The sequence below is a fragment of the Moschus berezovskii genome, chromosome 23, assembly GCF_049115385.1.
Source record: "Moschus berezovskii isolate FMDL1 chromosome 23, NW_MosBer_1.0, whole genome shotgun sequence".
NCBI lineage: Eukaryota > Metazoa > Chordata > Mammalia > Artiodactyla > Moschidae > Moschus > Moschus berezovskii.
The window spans coordinates 39,042,389-39,060,061 of NC_142482.1; the positions used below are offsets into that span (position 1 = coordinate 39,042,389).

The 17,673-nt window shown below is 54.0% G+C and overlaps 4 protein-coding genes across 9 annotated transcripts; 1 reads left to right on the top strand and 3 right to left on the bottom strand.

The window, feature by feature from the left end:
* Window positions 1–141: 141 nt before the first annotated feature.
* Window positions 142–2,781, bottom strand: LST1 (leukocyte specific transcript 1). Of its 5 annotated transcripts, none has more exons than XM_055406501.2 (4): window positions 2,652–2,781; window positions 1,141–1,254; window positions 873–895; window positions 142–376 (listed from the first exon to the last, which is right to left on the bottom strand). In XM_055406501.2, the coding sequence occupies exons 2-4, from the start codon at window positions 1,250–1,252 to the stop codon at window positions 212–214; spliced, it is 300 nt and encodes a 99-aa protein (XP_055262476.1). In that variant the 5' UTR covers window positions 1,253–1,254; window positions 2,652–2,781; the 3' UTR covers window positions 142–211. The 5 variants fall into 5 exon arrangements, with proteins under 5 accessions (XP_055262476.1, XP_055262475.1, XP_055262474.1 ...); XM_055406500.2 differs by having other exon boundaries at window positions 2,593–2,732; XM_055406499.2 differs by lacking the exon at window positions 2,652–2,781 and adding an exon at window positions 1,650–1,796.
* A 2,762-nt stretch (window positions 2,782–5,543) lies between these two features.
* Window positions 5,544–7,550, top strand: LTB (lymphotoxin beta). The gene is made up of 4 exons (XM_055406496.2): window positions 5,544–5,759; window positions 6,182–6,233; window positions 6,435–6,506; window positions 6,928–7,550. The coding sequence occupies exons 1-4, from the start codon at window positions 5,598–5,600 to the stop codon at window positions 7,380–7,382; spliced, it is 741 nt and encodes a 246-aa protein (XP_055262471.1). The 5' UTR covers window positions 5,544–5,597; the 3' UTR covers window positions 7,383–7,550.
* A 1,808-nt stretch (window positions 7,551–9,358) lies between these two features.
* On the bottom strand, window positions 9,359–12,141 carry TNF (tumor necrosis factor). 2 transcript variants are annotated; one of them, XM_055406335.2, is made up of 4 exons: window positions 11,756–12,141; window positions 11,130–11,175; window positions 10,893–10,940; window positions 9,359–10,576 (listed from the first exon to the last, which is right to left on the bottom strand). In XM_055406335.2, exons 1-4 carry the CDS (start codon window positions 11,939–11,941, stop codon window positions 10,155–10,157), a joined length of 702 nt encoding a protein of 233 aa, XP_055262310.1. In that variant the 5' UTR covers window positions 11,942–12,141; the 3' UTR covers window positions 9,359–10,154. The 2 variants fall into 2 exon arrangements, with proteins under 2 accessions (XP_055262310.1, XP_055262309.1); XM_055406334.2 differs by having other exon boundaries at window positions 11,130–11,178; window positions 11,756–12,140.
* Window positions 12,142–13,374: 1,233 nt separating this feature from the next.
* Window positions 13,375–15,823, bottom strand: LTA (lymphotoxin alpha). Its single transcript, XM_055406782.2, has 4 exons — window positions 15,326–15,823; window positions 14,829–14,936; window positions 14,638–14,743; window positions 13,375–14,426 (listed from the first exon to the last, which is right to left on the bottom strand). Exons 2-4 carry the CDS (start codon window positions 14,925–14,927, stop codon window positions 14,014–14,016), a joined length of 618 nt encoding a protein of 205 aa, XP_055262757.1. The 5' UTR covers window positions 14,928–14,936; window positions 15,326–15,823; the 3' UTR covers window positions 13,375–14,013.
* Window positions 15,824–17,673: the final 1,850 nt, after the last annotated feature.

The following is a 17,673-nucleotide window of genomic DNA, read 5'->3' on the forward strand; positions in this document are numbered from 1 at the left end:
ATCAAACCTGTGCTCCCTGCAGTGGAAGTGTTCAGAGCCTTAAGCACTGGATAACCAGGGGAGTCCCAGCAATTGAGGTTTTGATCATGGCCCTGTGGAGCTGGGGCTTGAAATAGATGAAGAAGCCTGAGACACAGAGGGTGGCGAGACCGTGGTCTTTACTGGGTGAACCACAGGCTGGCCCTGGGTTGGGGGAGGCATCTGCAGGTATTCAGGTGGTTTTGTTCTTGGCGATGCAGGCATAGTCCCCGCTGGGGTCCTCCTTGTTGCCTTCCCTTTCTCGGATGTCAGGTCCCTCCCGTTCAGGCAGCCTCAGCAAGGACGCATAGTGGAGCTCCTGTTTCGAGGCCTGGACCTGGGGCCCGGACAGAGGGCACTGATGGGGTCCCCAGGAGCCTCCCTACCCTGTCCCCCCGCCTGCTAAGTTCTTGCCACTGCCTGCCCCCACCGCCACATTTTTTGTTTTTTACCTCATTGCCTCTCTTTGGGCTCCATCTATCAAGCTCCTCATCTCTCTTCCAGGCGATCGTGTCCTTTTCTCTTCGTGTCTCTCTCATGCTCTCACTTCTCCACTTCATCCCTCTTCGTCTCCTTCTCTTGCTTTTCCTCTTGGTTTCTCTCATCCTCTGCTTTCTCTCTCTCACCCCGTCTCCAATCTCTCTCATGTCTTCCCCCTCTTTCTCCTTTGTCTTAGTTCTTCTTTCCATCTCTCCACCTTGCCTTTCCTCTCTTTTCCTCATCCCTTATTCCCCTCTTTCTGTTTCTCTCTTATTTCCTGTCTCCCTCTTGCTCCCGTTTCTGTCTTTTCTCTTGCTCCCCCAAGCCACCCGCTCTTGTGGCCCCATCACCCACTTCCCTGCCCCCAGACTCACCCAGCTTCTCTCCAGCCTCCGCACTGGAAGAAAAGAAGCAGCTCAGCCACCCGCCTGGTGCCCCCTCCCAGCCCTCCCCACTCACTCTCCCCACCTCCACCAGGTGTTTCCTCCCTTGCCCACCGCCCTGGGGTTGCCACGGCCGAAGCCACAGCCTCTCTGGACTCTCTCGGCCCCGCTCCCATCTGACTTCTGGCCCCTTCCTCACACAGCGGGGGGCGGGTCAGGGTTGCTGAGGGGGAATGCGGGAGGTGTGGGTGGGGCTCACCTCTCCTGTGGAGCCAACACAGGCAGATGGACAGAACGACCATAAGCAGGAGCAGGAGCACCCCCAGCCCTAAACCCCCGAATAAGTAAAACTTCATGTCTTCACACGACATTCCTGTAGGGAAATGGGGCAAATTTTAGGGGGACCTTTTTTCGCTTCAGTTCACCCCATCCCCCTCGTCTGTTGTGAATCTCAGCTTCTCCCTCTAATAGTTTTAGAGACAAAAAAACATTCTCTCAGAGATTCTTCACCCCAGACTGTATTGACTCACTTCTTACCATAGGTGGCCATCCCTCACCAGTTACCTCACTCGTTCCCAAGACCATTCACGCTTCAGAAGCTTACCACCGCCACCCCTGCCATCTCTGGGCCTCCCCATGAAGTCTCTTGTCCCCCAGCACTGGTTGGTCCCGAGAGGCCCTGGTCACCTACCCACGAACCGCACACACCACTCTTCACCCACTGTTCCCTGTGCTCCACCACCCTCCCTGTGCAGAGGGGCACCTTACCATTTCCCTCCATGCTTTCAGGACCCAAGACTGGCCTGTAAGTTGGGAAATCTAGCACAGCTCTTCCAGGCTAAATGGCCTGGGGTGAATCACGTGCCCCAAGTTCCTCATACATAAACTCGGGTGTCTCTGTTACAATAGTTTCCCAAGCTAAGGAGCCTTAGCTCTGTATTAACCCTGAACGGGGCACTTTCTGTTTGTCACTGCTAATCCGCATAACAATGTAGGGTACTATGGTGCCCATTCCCTGGTGAAGGACCTGAGACTCGAGGCTGGATCCTGACAAGGACATCCAGCCCAGAAGAGGCAGAGTTGGGGTTCAAGGTCAGGTCTGTCCAGCTCCAGAGGCTACCACCTTTCCCCTACCCTAAGCTGACGAGCTGGTTCATAGGAGCCTTTCCAGCACCAGGTAGCTATAGGTTCTGATGAGGGGGCTGAGGGAGGAGCCGAGGCCTGGCAGGAAAATAGGGAGGGCGGTGTCTGACACCACCTGGCAGAGCAACTCAGGGAAAGGGGGGCCCCTGCTTGGCTGGTGTGGAGAGCTGCTTCCCTTGAGCAGATATTGCCGGGGCTAAAGTGGGGCATGGAGAAGTGTCTGGGGCCCATAACTTCCCCTAAGGCACTTCCTGTCCTACAACCACTGGTTCCTGTTTGAGGGCAAAGAGGGGGCTGCTGACTTCACCCAGAGCCAGATGCACTGACCAGTGTGTGGAAACTGAGACCGACCTGGTTTCAAGAGGATTCCTGGGATGTGGAGGGGTGGCGGGTGGGGAGCAGAAGCACAGGTGGAGAGGAGGGCCTGAGGTGGCCATGCTGGCAAGTGGGGGCAGAAGAGGTTGGTTTACACTTCTTTGGGGAGCAAAGACAGGGGCTGGACAGAGGAGTCCTCCAGGGCCCAGGGAGCCTCAAAACTGTATTTTCCCATCCCTTATCTTAGACTCACCTCACTCTGGGGTGTGACTGCCCTCTCCTTGGGTTTCCCCGCTGAGGGTCCCCGCTTACCCAGAGCCTGTGGCCCGTGGGTGAATGGACTGCAGACTGGCCGGAGCTGCCTTGGAGTGGTGTTGCCGCCTCAGACATTCCTGCCCCTCCCCTGGTTTAACTTCTCCCCCAGCCTGGGTGCCTCCCCAGCATGATCAAGAGAGGAAGTTAGGCTCTGAGGGTTGGGGTTACAACGTCTTTTCCTTTCAGACTCCCAGGACTGTAACTCAGCCTGTCATCCCCTTCCACCCCAGCCCTCCTATTGATCCTGCAAGTTGTCAGTGATCATGTACCTTCTAGATGCCTGCCCTGATTCACTTGTATACTGGGTCCCTGAGAGCCATGATCCTGGTATGTGTGGACATACACCCCCAGCTCCCAAGACAAACTGGGAGTGCTGGTGGACTTGGGTAACTCTCCTGGTATTCTGGAGTTGTATCTAACAGGGCACTTGATTGACGGATGAACAACAGGAGAGTCAGAGACAGCCAGACTAGATCTACATGAGCACTGCTGATAGATCTAAGACAGAAAGTTGACGACAAGTTGCTGTTGGGAAAGGAGGTGCAGGCAACCCAGGTGGATTTCCTGCAGGGAGCAGCATTCTGATGTTGAGTACAAAAGTAAGTGAGGGCAGTAGTCGAAGGCCTTCTGGACAGAGACCTGGATGAAGGAGAGGGAGATGGATGCTGGAGGATGGCACACCCAGCCCTTGAGGAAGGTGAAGCCTGGGGAGCTCACGTGGAAACAAGGTCTGGAGAGAAGATCCGGTGCCTGGGCCCATAAGCATTTGCATTTCCTTCTCCAAATTCAGAAACTTTCTACTACTTTCCCTTCCCCCATCCACAGTGTTCCCCACGCAGGACAGTAGGACAATATATTTTTTTAATGTTTTATTATTGAAATGTTCAAACAGAAAAAAATTTGAAGGAATTATACAACGAACCTATTAATACCATCTAGATCCTACAATTAATATTCTTCCATATATGTGCTCTATCACATATCTGTCAATCCATCTCATTGTTTGATGTTTTTCAAAGTTGCAGACATCAGTACATTTGACCTCTAAACCCTTTACCATGCTTATCATTGACTCAAGTTCAGTATTTGTTTCCCCATTTCTTTTTTAGGGGGTTGGTGAGGAAGGCAAGATTTACATACCCTGAAATGGACAAATCTGAAGTCAGCACTCAGTTTTTAAACTGTCTTTTGGTTAACGGTATAGAGCCAGACTACCTGGGTTCAAATCCTGACTCTGCCACTCCTGTGTGACCTTATAGAAGTTCTTTAACCTCTCTGTGCCTCAGTTTCCTCTTAGAGTGTTTATCAGGATAAAAAGCATTATTATATAGGACGTCCCTAGCAGTCCAGTGGTTAAGAATTCGTGCTTCCATTGCAGGGCGCAGGGGTTCCATCTCTGGTCGGGGAACTAGGATCCTGCATGTTGTGCATTGTGGCTTCCCCTCAAAAAGCATTCTTATATATAAAGTGTATAGATCAGTGGCAGGCACACACCAAATGCTATATATATATATAAGCTATGTTATTATTATTATCTGAACACACAGAGGACCTTTGCCGACAAAGGTCCGTCTAGTCAAAGCTATGGTTTTTTCAGTAGTCATGTATGGATGTGAGAGTTGGACCATAAAGAAAGCTGAGTGCCAAAGAATTGGTGCTTTTGAACTGTGGTATTGGAGAAGACTCCTGAAAGTCCCTTGGACTTCAAGGAGATCAAACCAGTCAATCCTAAAGGAAATCAGTTCTGAATATTCTTTGGAAGGACTGATGCTGAAGCTGAAACTTCAACAATTTGGCCACCTGGTGTGAAGAACTGACTCATTGGAAAATACCTTAATGCTGGGAAAGACTGAAGCCAGAAGGAGGAGAGGACAGAGGATGAGATGGTTGGATGGCATCACCGACTTATTGGACATGAGTTTGAGCAAGCTCCAGAAGTTGGTGATGGACCGGGAAGCCCGGTGTGCTGCAGTCCACGGGGTCGCAAAGAGTCAGACATGACTGAGTGACTGAACTGAACTGAACTGAACTGAACCCACAGAGATATCAAGAAAGGGAAATGATCTGGGACCACTTCCAACTACCTTGACCTGGTCTTTCTTCCCTTCATCTCCTACTGCTCTGCCTCCTATACCATTCATTTTGTCTTTACTGCTTTCTTTTGCTTACTCATTCTTCTGTCCTTTCTTCACTTAACACTTAGTCAGCATGGGGCTCATTCTAGACTGCAAAGCTCTTTGTGGGTGGGTGCTCATCACACTCCTGTCTACACTGCGTAACAAGGAAGCTGATGCTCTATTTCCATCCCTCATCAGTGAATTAAGAGTCTGTGGTGAGGCTGAGGACCTCTTCAGCTGCCATTACCATGGACTGGCTTAACTCTGTCTTTTTCACCCAGGTCTGGGGGGTTGGAGGGAGCAAGGGAATGGGAAGAGGAGGTCAGCCCAGCATGGGGACAAGTTCTTCTTAGGGACCCAGACACCCATCCCTGAAGACTCCAGTTCTCATCCTCCTGTTCCACCCCTTGGTCTCAGGGGTGAGGATGCAGCCTTCCCCTCGGCACCCACCTCTGGGGCACAGAAGATTGCAGACCCCACTGGCAATCTGGAGCAGTCTGTGTGTTCTCACTGTAGCTGCCCAACTTAGGGCAAGCTTGCTTGCCTCCCAGGGCCTCAGTCAGTTTTCCTTCCCACTGAGTCAGAAGATCTCTCAGTCCCTCTCCGGCTCTACCTTGAAACCCTGTCTCTTCACCTCTGACTCCTTCCCCAGTTCAGAGAACCCAGGCATCCAGCTGCCTCACCCTAGCTCTGGGTAAACAGGAAGCAGGGTGAGGGGAGCAGGGGTGTGTGGAAAGTCCCAGCCAGGTGTATGGGTCTTTGGGGAGAGGGTGGCCCCACCCCTGAGGTATGAAAGCCCCCCTGCCCTGGCCCTAGCTCAGTCTCCATGGGGGAACGGGGGCTGGAGGGCCGGTGTAGGAGGCCCCAGCGGAAAGGATGCCTGCTGCTGGCTGTGGCAGGAGTCACTTCCCTGGTGACCCTCCTGCTGGCTGTGCCCATCACTGTTGTGGCTGTGCTGGCCTTGGTGCCCCAGGAGCAGGGAGGATTGGTGAGTGGCTACAATAAACCCTCCACGGGCTGGCTGTTGCCAATGCTCACTCACCTCTGACTATGCCCCTTGCCTTATCCTGCTCAGCCGGCTTGGCTGTCCCCAGTGTGGGGATGTCTTGTCTGTCTCTTTGCTGGTCCTCTTTTCATGTTCGTGTGATGCTGTTGTGTCCCGATGTCACCAAGCCCCTTCCTGGTCATCTGTATGTCTCTTCTCCTCTTCCCAAGACATACTAGGGCCTCTGTCTCTCTGCTCAAGTACAGCCACCTCGCTTGCTCTCCATTCCAGGGAGGTGTGTGTGGAGGCTGGGGCTGGTGGGAGAAACCCCAAGTCTGGAGCTTGGATCTATGCTGGGAATGGGAGGGCTGGTGGTTGGCATCAGTTAAGAGGGAACTCTGGGCGCTGTGACCCCACCCACTCAGGTAACAGGGACGGCTGACCCAGGCGCCCAGGCACCTGCCCATCAGCGATTTGGTAAGAGCCCACCATTTTACCCTCCCTCCCCTGGCTCTGCCCCTCAGGGACTCCCAGCTCCCAACTACCTGCATCCCCAGATACTCCTCCTCCAGGAATCCAGATGCCCCATCCCTGGGCCCTGGCACCTCGTCCTCTGGGGGTGACCATGCGTGGGTGGCTGCCCTGCCCCCAACCGTGGACTCTTCCTACCCCTTCCAGAGTCTGGGGAGCTGCCTGAGGAAGACTCAGAAACTGATCTCAGCCCTAGGCTCCCAGCTGCCCATCTCATTGGTAAGAACCTCAGGGACCTGAAGGGTCCAGGGGTGCCAGTTCTGCTCACCCACGGTTAGAGTCCCTTTGCTCTGTCACTGCGGTGCTCCCTTGCCTACCCACTTGAACACAGCTATCTTAACCCACCCTTCGGCTCCACCAGCATTCTAGCCTCTTGCTTCCGCGCCCCACTCCCGGGAGGAGGGAAAACCCGGCCTGGATCTCCCCACCTCAGCACTGCGCACCGCACAACCAGGTGCCCAGTCCCAACTCGTACTCATGCAGGGGAGCGCCATCAGCCCGCTCCCCCACCCAGCTGGGCTCCTGCAGGGGGTTAAAAGCCCCCAGTGTCCCCCATGCCACCCTCCCAGAAGCCCCCGGCCTGGATCACTCCTTTCAGGATCTGATTTCCGAGAGAGCCCACGGGCCCGTTTCTCTGCAGGCGCTTGGACCACGGGGCAGGGGCTAGGCTGGGAGGCAAAGAAAGAAGAGGCGTTTCTGAGCAGCGGGACGCAGTTCTCCGGTGCGGAAGGGCTGGCCCTCCCGCAGGACGGCCTCTATTACCTCTACTGTCACGTCGGCTACCGGGGCCGGGCGCCCCCTCCCGCGCTGGACCCCCTGGACCGCTCGGTCACGCTGCTCAGCCGGCTGTACCGGGCAGGGGGCGCCTATGGATCCGGGACCCCCGAGCTGCTGCTGGAGGGCGCGGAGACTGTGACACCTGTCTCGGACCCCGCCAGGAGGCACGAATATGGGCCGCTCTGGTACACGAGCGTGGGGTTCGGTGGCCTGGTGCAGCTCCGGAGGGGCGAGAGGGTGTACGTGAATATCAGTCACCCCGACATGGTGGACTACAGGAGGGGAAAGACCTTCTTCGGGGCGGTGATGGTGGGGTGAGGGCTACCGCATCCCTAGAAACAACTACTGCCTGATGAGAGTATGTGAATGAATCAGCCCAGACGCCAGGGACCCCATGGCTGTGGCGAAAATGTAGATGACTGTTTGGAAACTGATTTTTGAGCCCCATTGAAAATAAAGAATGTAAACTTCAATGCTGCCAATACAGATGCAGAGATGCTAAGGTGTCTTCATTCAGGGTAGGTACACAAGTGTGGGTTAAATATTCTCCGTATTTTTCTGGTTGCTTGAAACCATTCATAGCACTTGGCATGGCCTCTGACCCCAGGGGTGGGGGATCTATGGGTCCCACCCACCGTTGCTTCTGAATGACTTTTCCCCGACATTAGCCCATTTGGAGGGTAAGTAGGAAAGGGCCCTCCACAAATGCCAAAGCATCTCCCAGCACCCTGACTCTCAAGGCCACACGGCCCCCCCAGACTCAGCACTGCACTCTGCTCTCTTGGGTCCATCCCAGTAGTGGTGGGGTCATTGCAGGGGAAGGCAAGCACCACTCAGAATGGCCCAGTCAGCAGAGTAAACCTGAATAGGGCTGATAATGAAATCCTGAGCAGATCAGCACTTCTCTGCTAGCTGCCCCGTTAGCCACAGTCAAGAGCCACAGCTGGGGGGTGGGGAGGGGGAGCAGTGGGGGTGGTGAAGGGTGGGGTAAAGGGAGGAGGCTGAAGGAGAAAGTTGGGAGGGTGATTGAGAAAGGGAGATGCGGGGGCGGGGTTGGGGGGGTTGGTGCCTGAGGACACCAGGGAGAGCCTGGAGAGGAGGGGAAGGAAGAAAAGCTGATGCCACCTGGCCCTGTCCAGGGAGGGATGGCACATCCTCACCACTCATTCACACTTTAGGTCCCTTTTCCGTAAGTGGGCAAGTGTGGGGACCTCAGGGTGAGCAACAGCAGCCCCCTCACTCCATGACTGACTTTCAGCCTGGGGCTGGAGGAGATGGAGGAGGAGCCAAGGCTCTATCTAGGTTACCACATTGGGTCACCCTACCTCTGTGGCACACCGCATGGTTTTTCCCCTTGCCTGGCAACCCTAGCAAGAAGGAAAGCCCAGCAAGGGGTCCCACTCTCCGAGTCTTTATTTCTGACTCCATAACTGTCTTTGACTCTGTGTTCGGAAGAGCCTTCCTGGAGGGACAGAATGCATTTCTCTTTCCACTTCACCCACCTCACGTCCATCTCATCATTCACCAAAAATCGGGGGGGGACCAAGCTGGCATGGGGGGAGGCAGGGCGGTCCCTCACCTACATCTTTTTCTTTGTTGTCGTTTTTTTTTTCTTTCTTTGTTTTTAAATCTTCTTCCTCCACGTCATTTCCATCCACTGAGAGATGGAAGAGGGTAGAAGACTGGGACCTGGAAAAAGGGAGAAAGCCAGAATGCACAGAGCCCTCCGTGAGGTGCTCTGGTGTCGCTTAGGTTTTTTGTTCACATTTCTCATATGGCCCCATGTGTGGTGGGGGCCCCTACTTCTCTTTGATAGATGACGTTCGGTGACTGATACTGAACCTTTGGTAGACCGAGGTCCAGTTCAGTTGCACAGTTAGGACTGGATTGGCAGAGGCAGCAGGCGATTCAAGAGCTCAGTTGCCCAACTAACTGTCTGAAAGTCCCTTGGCTGTGATTCAGGTACCTGAGAATTTGGCCGCTCCCTGGCTCTTTCTCTCAGGCCACAACAGCCGGAAATCTCACCTGAGTAGGATTTGCCCCGCCTGGATAGGAATTCCCAGAGCTGGAAATTCCCATGCCCTGAGGAAGAGGTAATTAAGTTCAAGTTCCTTTCTTGGGGTAGGGGCATATTCAGCTGGGCTTTGTCTTAGGTAAGATCTCTTGAACCCCAGAAGTCCAAGGAGTGAGGTCCAGGGATCTTAAGCCCTACGGAGAAAAGCTTTGGTTAGCAGCCTCTCACCCCCAAAGAGAGGCCCATGCAGAATTAATTTCCAGATAGAGGCATGTTTCTTTTCTCAGGACACTTTATTTCTCGCCACTGACCAGTAGGGCGGTTACAGGCATGACTCCCCTGGGGAGCGGAGGTTCAGTGATGTAGCGACGAATCAGTCACCAAATCAGCATCATTTTAGACAACTCGATCAGATAAATATTTTTTAAAAAACATAAGCAAAAGGAGGCACAAAGGCCAGGAGGCTCGGTGGGAGCAACCTGCAGTTCAGCTCCGTTTTCACAGAAAACACATCTGAGCCGAGGCAGCCCTTAGTTTGTGTCTCCCAGGACACCTTGACCTCCTGAATAAATACATTCATTAGTAAATAAATAAATAATAAATAAATAATAAATAATCACAAGTGCAAACATAAACAGAGGGAGTTGGCCCAGTGGGGCTGGGGCTGGAGTTCCCACCTTAGGGGAGTCTAGAAACATTGGCAGGAAGGGAGAGTTGAAGTCCACTCATGTCAAGTCCTAGGTGAGATCTTCTCAAGGAATGTTGTGAAGTGTTCCAGTAAGAGCCCTGGCCCTCACATTCTGGGTGTCCCAGGTTGCATCCGGGAACCCAAACTTGTGGAGCCCAGGGAGTTCTGGAAGTTCCAGTTCCAGTCCTTGATGATGATTGGTGCCCCATTGTCCAGGCCTCACTTCCCTACATCCCTAATTTCTAAGTGCAGCTGTTGTTTAAAGTTGTAAGCTTGGAGCCCAGCCCTGAGCCCCTAATTCCCTTTCTAAACCAGAAGGGGATGAGATGGGTCTGAAGGATTAAATAATAAGGTAACTGAGGTGGGACGGGTTGGATGTCCTGCGCCCTCACAGGGCGATGATCCCAAAGTACACCTGTCCAGACTCGGCATAGTCCAGGTAGTTCGGCAGGTTGATGTCAGCGCTGAGGCGATCTCCCTTCTCCAGCTGGAAGACCCCTCCCTGGTAGATGGGTTCGTACCAGGGCTTGGCCTCAGCCCCCTCTGGGGTCTCCCTCTGGCAAGGGGTCTTGATTGCAGACAGGATGTTGACCTTGGTCTGGTAGGAGACTGCAATGCGGCTGATGGTATGGGTGAGGAACAAGGGGGTGGAAGGGCAGCTTTGGCCCCTGAATAGGACCTGGGAGTAGATGAGGTAAAGCCCATCAGTAGGCACCACCAGCTGGTTGTCTTCCAGCTTCACACCGTTGGCCATGAGGGCATTGGCATATAAGTCCAACCACCGGAGCTGCCCCGGAGCATTGATGTCGGCTGGAGGGAGGGAGAAGAACGGGGAGGGGTGAGTCAGTGTGACCCTGTCAGTTCTACTCTCCACATCCTGGCCCTCAAGTTCTGCCCACCCCCCACATCCGGTTCCTGTCCGTTCTGTCTGTGTTCCCACATCCCATCTGGCCATGAGGTTCTGAGTATCCCCCTCAAGTTCTAAGTATCCTCCACCCTCCCCTTGAGCTCAAGAATCCTTCTCACACTGTCTCTATCTGCCCTCAGTCTGGATTCAGCCCCCAAATCCTACCACTCCCTGCCTCTCTGCTTCTTCATGCCCCAGATACATCCTCAGAACTCTTACCTACAACGTGGGCTACAGGCTTGTTACTTGAGGCTTGAGAAGATGACCCTGAGGAGGAAAGAGGAAAGGAAAAGGTGAGACCCTTAAGCTTCCCAGAAAATATCCCATACTTTGACCTCCATTCCTTCTCCCCCTGATCACAAACCCTAAATTTCCCCTACTGCTTCCATCCCAGGACTAAACCCCACCCGCCCCCCCCAAGTCCAGAATTAGAAGAGAGGTTGTGGAGACACTTACTGAGTGTCTGAACCAGAGGGCTGTTGATGGAGAGGCCAGTTGGGGACTGCTGGGGAGAAAAAGGGATGAGTGTTAGAGCAAGTCACCCCTGAAGGAGAAACTGCTGGCTGCTTCTCTAGCTTGTACTCTCTGCCCTGATGGGTCTTGTCTTCTCTCTCCATTCATCCATTTTTTTTTCATTCATTCATCCATTTAACAGCTCTTTCATTGAGTTCCTTCCACGTGCCAGACATGCTTAGCTTCATCTTTCCTTATCTCTCTTTCATATCGTCTGTATCTTTCTGTCTCACCATCTTCATCCAGATCACTTGTTTTGAGTCTCCATCTTTCTACTCACACCCCTTATCTGTCTACACATCTCTCTTTATGTCTGTATCCCTGCTTACTCATCGTCCAACAAATATTTAGAGGGCATCCCCCATGAGCCAGGTGTCTTATTTCTCCGTCCTTCTCTCTCCCCCTGCCCCATCTCTCTCCTGTCTCCCCCTGCCTCCCCATCTTTCTCCACTATTTTCTTCCCCATCCTTCCCCATCAGCACACCTCTTTCCCCACCCCATCTCTTGGCCTCTTTCTCTCTCATTTCTCTCTGGGTGGGAGAAGGAGCCAAGGCCGGCCAGAGACTCACCTCTTCCCTCTGGGGACCGATTACCCCGAAGTGCAGCAGGCAGAAGAGCGTGGTGGCTCCTGCAACCAGGAGGAAGGAGAAGAGGCTGAGGCACAAGCAACTTCTGGAGCCCTGGGGGCCCCCTGCTTTCTTGGAGAGCGCCTCCTCCGCCAGCTCCACGTCCCGGATCATGCTTTTGGTGCTCATGGTGTCTTTTTCAGAAGGGTTCAAGTCCAGACGGGAAACAGCAGAGCCTTGTGGCAGGGTGAGCGAGAGAGAGCGAGTTGCCTGGCTGTCTGTTGGGGCTGTGTGGTCTGGGAGCTTATCTCCAGGGGGCTCTGCAGCTGCTTGGCTCTCTCCTGGCTGGTCCCCTGGTGTCCCCGCTCTGGGAGATTCTGTTGGCTGGGTGTGCAAACAGCTGCATTTATACGCTGTGGGGTGAGAAGAGGGCGGGGAAAGGCTTTCATTCAACCAGCGGAAAACTTCCTTGGTGGAGAAACCCATGAGCTCATCTGGAGGAAGCGGTAGCGGGCCCTACACCTTCTGTCTCGGTTTCTTCTCCATCGCGGGGGCGGGGGTTTGGAAAGTTGGGGACACCCAGGCATCAAGGATACTTCCTACACTCCCCCGCTCGGATTCTGAGTGGGCTTCGCTAGGCCAGTTACTGCTGTGAATATGGGACCCTGGGGGCTGGACCCATTTTCCCTCTGCCCCCCAGCTCCCACTGTTTCCATTCCTTTGGGGTGGGAGTGAGTTCTGTGGTCTGTTCCTTCTGATTTCCAGACAGGACTCATGTAGGGGTAGAATCAGAAATTCATGTAGGGGAGGGGCTTTATAAAGCTGAGTCCTTCATGGAGAGAAAACTCAAAGGAAGCAGTGCTGGGTCCTGACATGTGTGTTTGGGACCCTGGGGGGTGAGAGGAGCTGGAGAAAGGGAAGCTTGAGGCTCTGCAAGAACTGGGGGCGGATGGCAGGTCCAAGCCTGGGACAGCCCCAGGGGCAGAAAGTAACGCTGGGAATTCATGAACTCCAGTATGGCAGGGCTTCTCCTTTCACTCTGACCAGGGACTCGCCAAAACTCTGGGGCTGGTTTCTGTCTTGGTTTCCAAGGGAATGTGACTCCCCAACTTTTGCACGGAGCCCCCACCCTTCAGAGTCCCTGTGTGTGGCTATGTATCCCCAAAGAATCCCTGCTCCCTCATTTCCTGGAGACAGCACTGCCCTTGAGAGCCCCCGTGTGTGTGACCGGATCTCCTGAAATGCCTCCTGTGTTCTCCAGCCCACAGCCTTGGAGGTTGTCCCATTTCTCGGGGCCCTGGCATGGCCATGTCTTCTGGGGGGGCCCCATGCTCCTCCCGCATCATCCTGAACACGCTTTAGTGTTGTCAGTGCTCCTTAGGAGCCTCCTGTAACCCCCATTCCTCAGGGGGCCCCTGACTCCCACTCCTCCAGACCTTGGACCTGCCTCTGTCTTCTGAGCTTATCCTCTGGTTCCCCTGCAGTGAGCTGGCTGCGCCACCCTGCGAGCCCACCGTGTTTCCCCAGAGCCCCTCAGGCCTCTCTCATTCCTGTCCTCCCTCCATTCCTCAGAGACATCTGGGGAATTCTCCCCTTCCCAACAGAGATACAGGCAGACAGCATTTCAGAGAAAAGTTTATTTGGCTTCATCGAGGGTCAGACATCTCCTTGTGGGGTGTCCAGTTAAGCAGCGGCTGGCTCTTAAGGGCGTTTCACTTCCTTCCAGAACCCCTTGGTCCCTCAGAGCCACGCTCTCCTCCCCCTACTGGGTCATCCTTGTGCCCATGCCCTCTCACTCATCATCTTTTGGGTGTATTAGCTCTTTCTTCTGATGTCTCACTATTATTCCCTTCTCTCCATGCTCCATAAATAAATAATTTAATTGTTTTCCCTTCATAAATAAGCCCCCCTCCCTGCCTTCAGTCATCCACCCAAGGTCCCTTCATGTGTCAGCTCCCCTCTTCATGTCCAGGACGAGGCCCCCTAGATGGGCAGGGCCAAGGAAGGGATCTGGGCGGGCATTTCGAGGCAGGCTTGAAGTTCTCAGCTTAGCATCTGGGGTGGTCCAGGGAGGTCTGGTCCCCTGGTGGGCCTAGAATTCCTTCTTTGGAAGCTCCAGGTGCTGAGAACCGGGGGGGTGGGGGGAAGACTCAAGACTGTTGGAATGGTCAAAGGAGAGGTGCGGTGACCCCTAAAGTGGTCAGAATGGAGGCCAAATGGGGAGAAGGCCTTGAAGCCTATTTGTTTCTTTCTGGATGTTTCTACAGAGCGAAGGCTCCAAAGAAGACACTACTAGGGCTGAGGAGCAGGTGGGAGATGCCGTCTGTGTGAGTGGATAGCTGGTCTCCCCGGGTGAGCAGGAATACAGCCCCCTGGTACACCGAACGCACCCACGGTCCCTGTGGCCCTGGGCACACGGACTTCTGAGCGCTGAGGAGAGGCACATGGAAGGGGTACTGAGGGGAAAATAGCTGGACCTCATGGGCCAGGTAGAGAGGCGTGGGGGTGGCCGTGGGGAAGCAGCCTTTCCCGGAGAAGACCACTTGGGAGTAGACGAAGTACAGGCCACTGGTGGGGACCAGGAGGGAGTTGTTGCTCAGAGAGAAGCCGTGGCGGAGAAAGGCGCGGTCCGTGTTTGCTCTCCAGCGCAGCGAGTCCTGGGTGCTGGGGTCTCCTGGGAAGAGCCAGAGGGGATGATGCTCAAGGACTTGGGGGTCAGTGGTCTCAGTCCCTGAGGCAACAGGTGCTGGACTGAGTCCCCGGGGATGGCTGGGAGGACAGAGGGAGTGGGAGTGGGGTGAGCTGGTGGGGCTGGATATTGGGTCTCTGAAAGGGGCAGGAGGAGGGCTGGGGGCTACTCGTCGGGAGGGCGGGTGGATGTTTACCAACAAGGTGAGCGGCGGGTTTGAGGATGCCACGGGTGAAGGGCTTCAGGGGGTGCTGATGGGCAGGCTGTGCAGCTGAGGGTGTGAGGCCAGCGCCACGGAGCCCCTAGGGGAGAAGACAGTCAGACAGGCTTTAAGGCCCAGGGTTGGGCTGGGCCGCCCCCCACGGCCCCCCGGTCCTGCTGCCTCACCTGGGCCTCCGGTGGCAGGGCTAGCAGCAGCCCCAGGAGGAGGAGGAGGGGTGGGGTGCTGCACACCCTCAGGAGGTAGCGACGTCCAGGTGGTGTCATGGGGAGAACCTGCGGGGAGAGAGGCAGTGAGCGGGGCGGGGCGCGACGAGGAAGACGGGCCTCCTGCCGGTGGAGACAGCCACCCCGAGACACGGGACACGGCACGACAGACAGAGAAGGGGACAAGACGCAATCAGGGAAACCCCGAGGTGAGCAGGGGGAGAGAGAGAGAGAGGCAGATAGGAGGGGAACAGAAAGGGCTCAGAACGTGAGACCCAGAGAGAAAGAGACTGACAGATGGAGTCAGAGAGAGGGGAACCGACCAAAACCAGACCCACCAAGGCCTGGCCCTGGCTGGAGGTGCAGGAGGGGCTGGGGCGTAAGAGGAGGGACTGAACGCCCCCGGGGAAGGAGTCCACCGCCCGGCAGCCCGAGGAGATGGGCTGGGAGAGTCTCACCTGCTGTGCGGGGGCCCCTTGGCCCGGACGCCTGGGTCCCTTTATAGAGGAAGCGGCAGTGGCAGCGTGGCAGGCGGCGGGCGGGTTCTAGGCCGGGGCTGGGGCCTGGGGAAGCCCCCAGGGCTTAGAAGATGCTGCTGTTTCAGTCGAAGGCAGGAAAGGCTGAGGCCTAGGACAGAACCGCAGGCTGGGGGCTCAGACGACTGAGTTCTGGGAAAGGGAGTGGGGTCAGGGGAACCGTGGGCTGGGAGGGCCAGGGAGCGGGGTCAGGCTTAGGAGTTCTAGAGAAGGGACAGTAAATTCAGAGGAGGAGAAGGGGAGCTGCTGGGGCGTGGGCTGGAGGCCCGGCTCCCTGAAGAGTGGTTTTGTGTAACACCTCTGCACCCTTGGCTGATTACAGCCTTCTCCGTGTGCGTGCTTCCTCCTCTCGTACCCCATGTCTTTGTCCCAAAAGACTCAAGTCAACTGGTCCCAGTCTGTGTATTTTCCAGGTCATCTGCCGGGTTTCATATCAAGAAGCTCCATTATATACCCTCCCTCCTGGGACATCCTGGTTTATGCCTGTTGTCCTGATGGAAACATTCAAGGAGCTCCGTTCTGCTCTCAGAAGTGTCTTGGTTTGGAAAATCCCACTCAGGGATGAGGCTATGAACTCACGTATGTTGAGGTCTCATCTTACTGAAGGACGCCCTCCACCTCATCCCAACCTTAGGTGGGCTCGGAAGATCAGCTTTATATAACCCCAAACAAACACATTCAAGCATCAAGGAGTGTGGCAACTGCTCAAGTTCTCTACACCGCAGGCTTCAGAATTCCACACAGGTGGAGCTCAAGGGTGGTGTTCTAGGATAGGGTGGGGATAGCAAAATGACCTGTCTTGAAGCTGCATTTGTAAAGCCAATACATCGTTTTGTTTTTATAATTTTCTTCCTTCCTTCCTTTCATTATGGCTGCGCTGAGTCTTCGTTGCTGTGTGGACTTTTCTCTAGTTGCGGTGACTGGGAGCTATTCTCTAGTTGCAGTGTGCGGGCTTCTCACTGCGGTGGCTTCTCTGTTGCGAAGTGCCAGCTACAAGGCTCATGGGCTTCAGTAATTGTGGCTCCCAGGCTCGAGAGCACAGGCTCAGCAGTTGTAGTGCATGGGCTTAGTTGCTCCATGGCATGTGGGATTCTCCTGGACCAGGAATCAAACCTGTGTCTCCTGTGTTGGCAGGTGGATTCTCTGTCACTGAGCCATCAGGGAAGCCCCAGTACACTGTTGTAAAATCATTAAGGATTTCCCGTTTCTGTCAATCTGGAACTCAGGTACAGTGAGGTGCACTTCTCCTAAGGAGACAGCCTGATGAAGTTTTCCATCTGTTTACAGCCATGCAGCCACCATCCAGTTCAACATATTTTTAGAACCTTCCCCAGAAGGTTCTCTCATGCCCTCTCTCAGTTCAAACCTCCCAAAGATAACCAACCACTTTTTGACCTCTAAAACTGCAGATTAGTTCTTCCTATTTTTTTAAAAAAATTATTTATCTATTTATTTAGCTGTGATAGTTACAGCACATGGAACCTTTAGTTGTGGCATGTGGGATCCAGCTGCCTGACCAGGAATTGAAGTCAGTCACTGTGAATTGGGATCTTGGAGTCCTAGCCACTGGACCACCAGGGAAATCCCAGTTCTTCCTACTTTTGGACTTCCTATAAATAAATCATACCGACAACTCATCTGTGTTTGGCTTCTTTGTCTTGTGTTATGTTTGTGAGATTCATCTACACGGTTGTGTGTCAGTAGCAATTCTTATTTCATTGTGATGTGATGCTGTGTGAATATACTCTAATATATTTATCCATTTTTCTGTTGATGGGCATTCGGTTTGTTTCTAGTTTTGGGCTAGTATGAAAAATGATGATATGAATATTCTTGAACACAAGTGAGTTTTCGCTTAGCTTGTAGGTTGCAGGTCAAAAAAACAGCAACGTTTCAAAAGATGATTTTAATCACATTTCATAAGACTGAGAAAACAATTGGCCCCCTCAAATATTATTATTACTCTTATGACTTGTTATGCTTTCATGTGGAAGGTTTTGGAGGGGCTGGGGCTGAGGACGGTGGTGATGGAAACTCAAGCCCTGCCTCTGCTGCACTGGCAGAAAGTCCCTGAGGGTCTTGGTGTCCTGTGGCAGTAAGTCACATTCAGGGTGTGTATGAGCTAGTTCTGTTCTTCTCCCCCTACTTGAGGTCCTGCAACTTTGCCTTTCATGACTTCCTAGTCTAATCTAATTACTTCCTTTCTTTTTTTTTTTTTTTTTTGCGGGGGGGGCATGCCTCGCGGCTTGCAGGATCTTAATTCCATGTGT

Excerpts from the sequence above, each read along its gene's own strand:
- LTA (XM_055406782.2), bottom strand. The coding sequence starts at position 14,927 with ATGACACCACCTGGACGTCGCTACCTCCTGAGGGTGTGCAGCACCCCA. Across the intron at positions 14,744-14,828 it reads CCCTGCCACCGGAGGCCCAG|GGGCTCCGTGGCGCTGGCCT; the intron begins GTGAGGCAGCAG and ends CTTCTCCCCTAG. Across the intron at positions 14,427-14,637 it reads ACCCGCCGCTCACCTTGTTG|GAGACCCCAGCACCCAGGAC; the intron begins GTAAACATCCAC and ends GGCTCTTCCCAG.
- LTB (XM_055406496.2), top strand. The coding sequence starts at position 5,598 with ATGGGGGAACGGGGGCTGGAGGGCCGGTGTAGGAGGCCCCAGCGGAAA. Across the intron at positions 6,234-6,434 it reads ACCTGCCCATCAGCGATTTG|AGTCTGGGGAGCTGCCTGAG; the intron begins GTAAGAGCCCAC and ends TACCCCTTCCAG. Across the intron at positions 6,507-6,927 it reads CCCAGCTGCCCATCTCATTG|GCGCTTGGACCACGGGGCAG; the intron begins GTAAGAACCTCA and ends GTTTCTCTGCAG.
- LST1 (XM_088831503.1), bottom strand. The coding sequence starts at position 740 with ATGAGGAAAAGAGAGGAAAGGCAAGGTGGAGAGATGGAAAGAAGAACT. Across the intron at positions 377-470 it reads GCCCAAAGAGAGGCAATGAG|TGCCCTCTGTCCGGGCCCCA; the intron begins GTAAAAAACAAA and ends GGACCCCATCAG.
- TNF (XM_055406334.2), bottom strand. The coding sequence starts at position 11,941 with ATGAGCACCAAAAGCATGATCCGGGACGTGGAGCTGGCGGAGGAGGCG. Across the intron at positions 11,179-11,755 it reads TCGGTCCCCAGAGGGAAGAG|CAGTCCCCAACTGGCCTCTC; the intron begins GTGAGTCTCTGG and ends TTTTCTCCCCAG. Across the intron at positions 10,941-11,129 it reads CCCTCTGGTTCAGACACTCA|GGTCATCTTCTCAAGCCTCA; the intron begins GTAAGTGTCTCC and ends TTTCCTCCTCAG.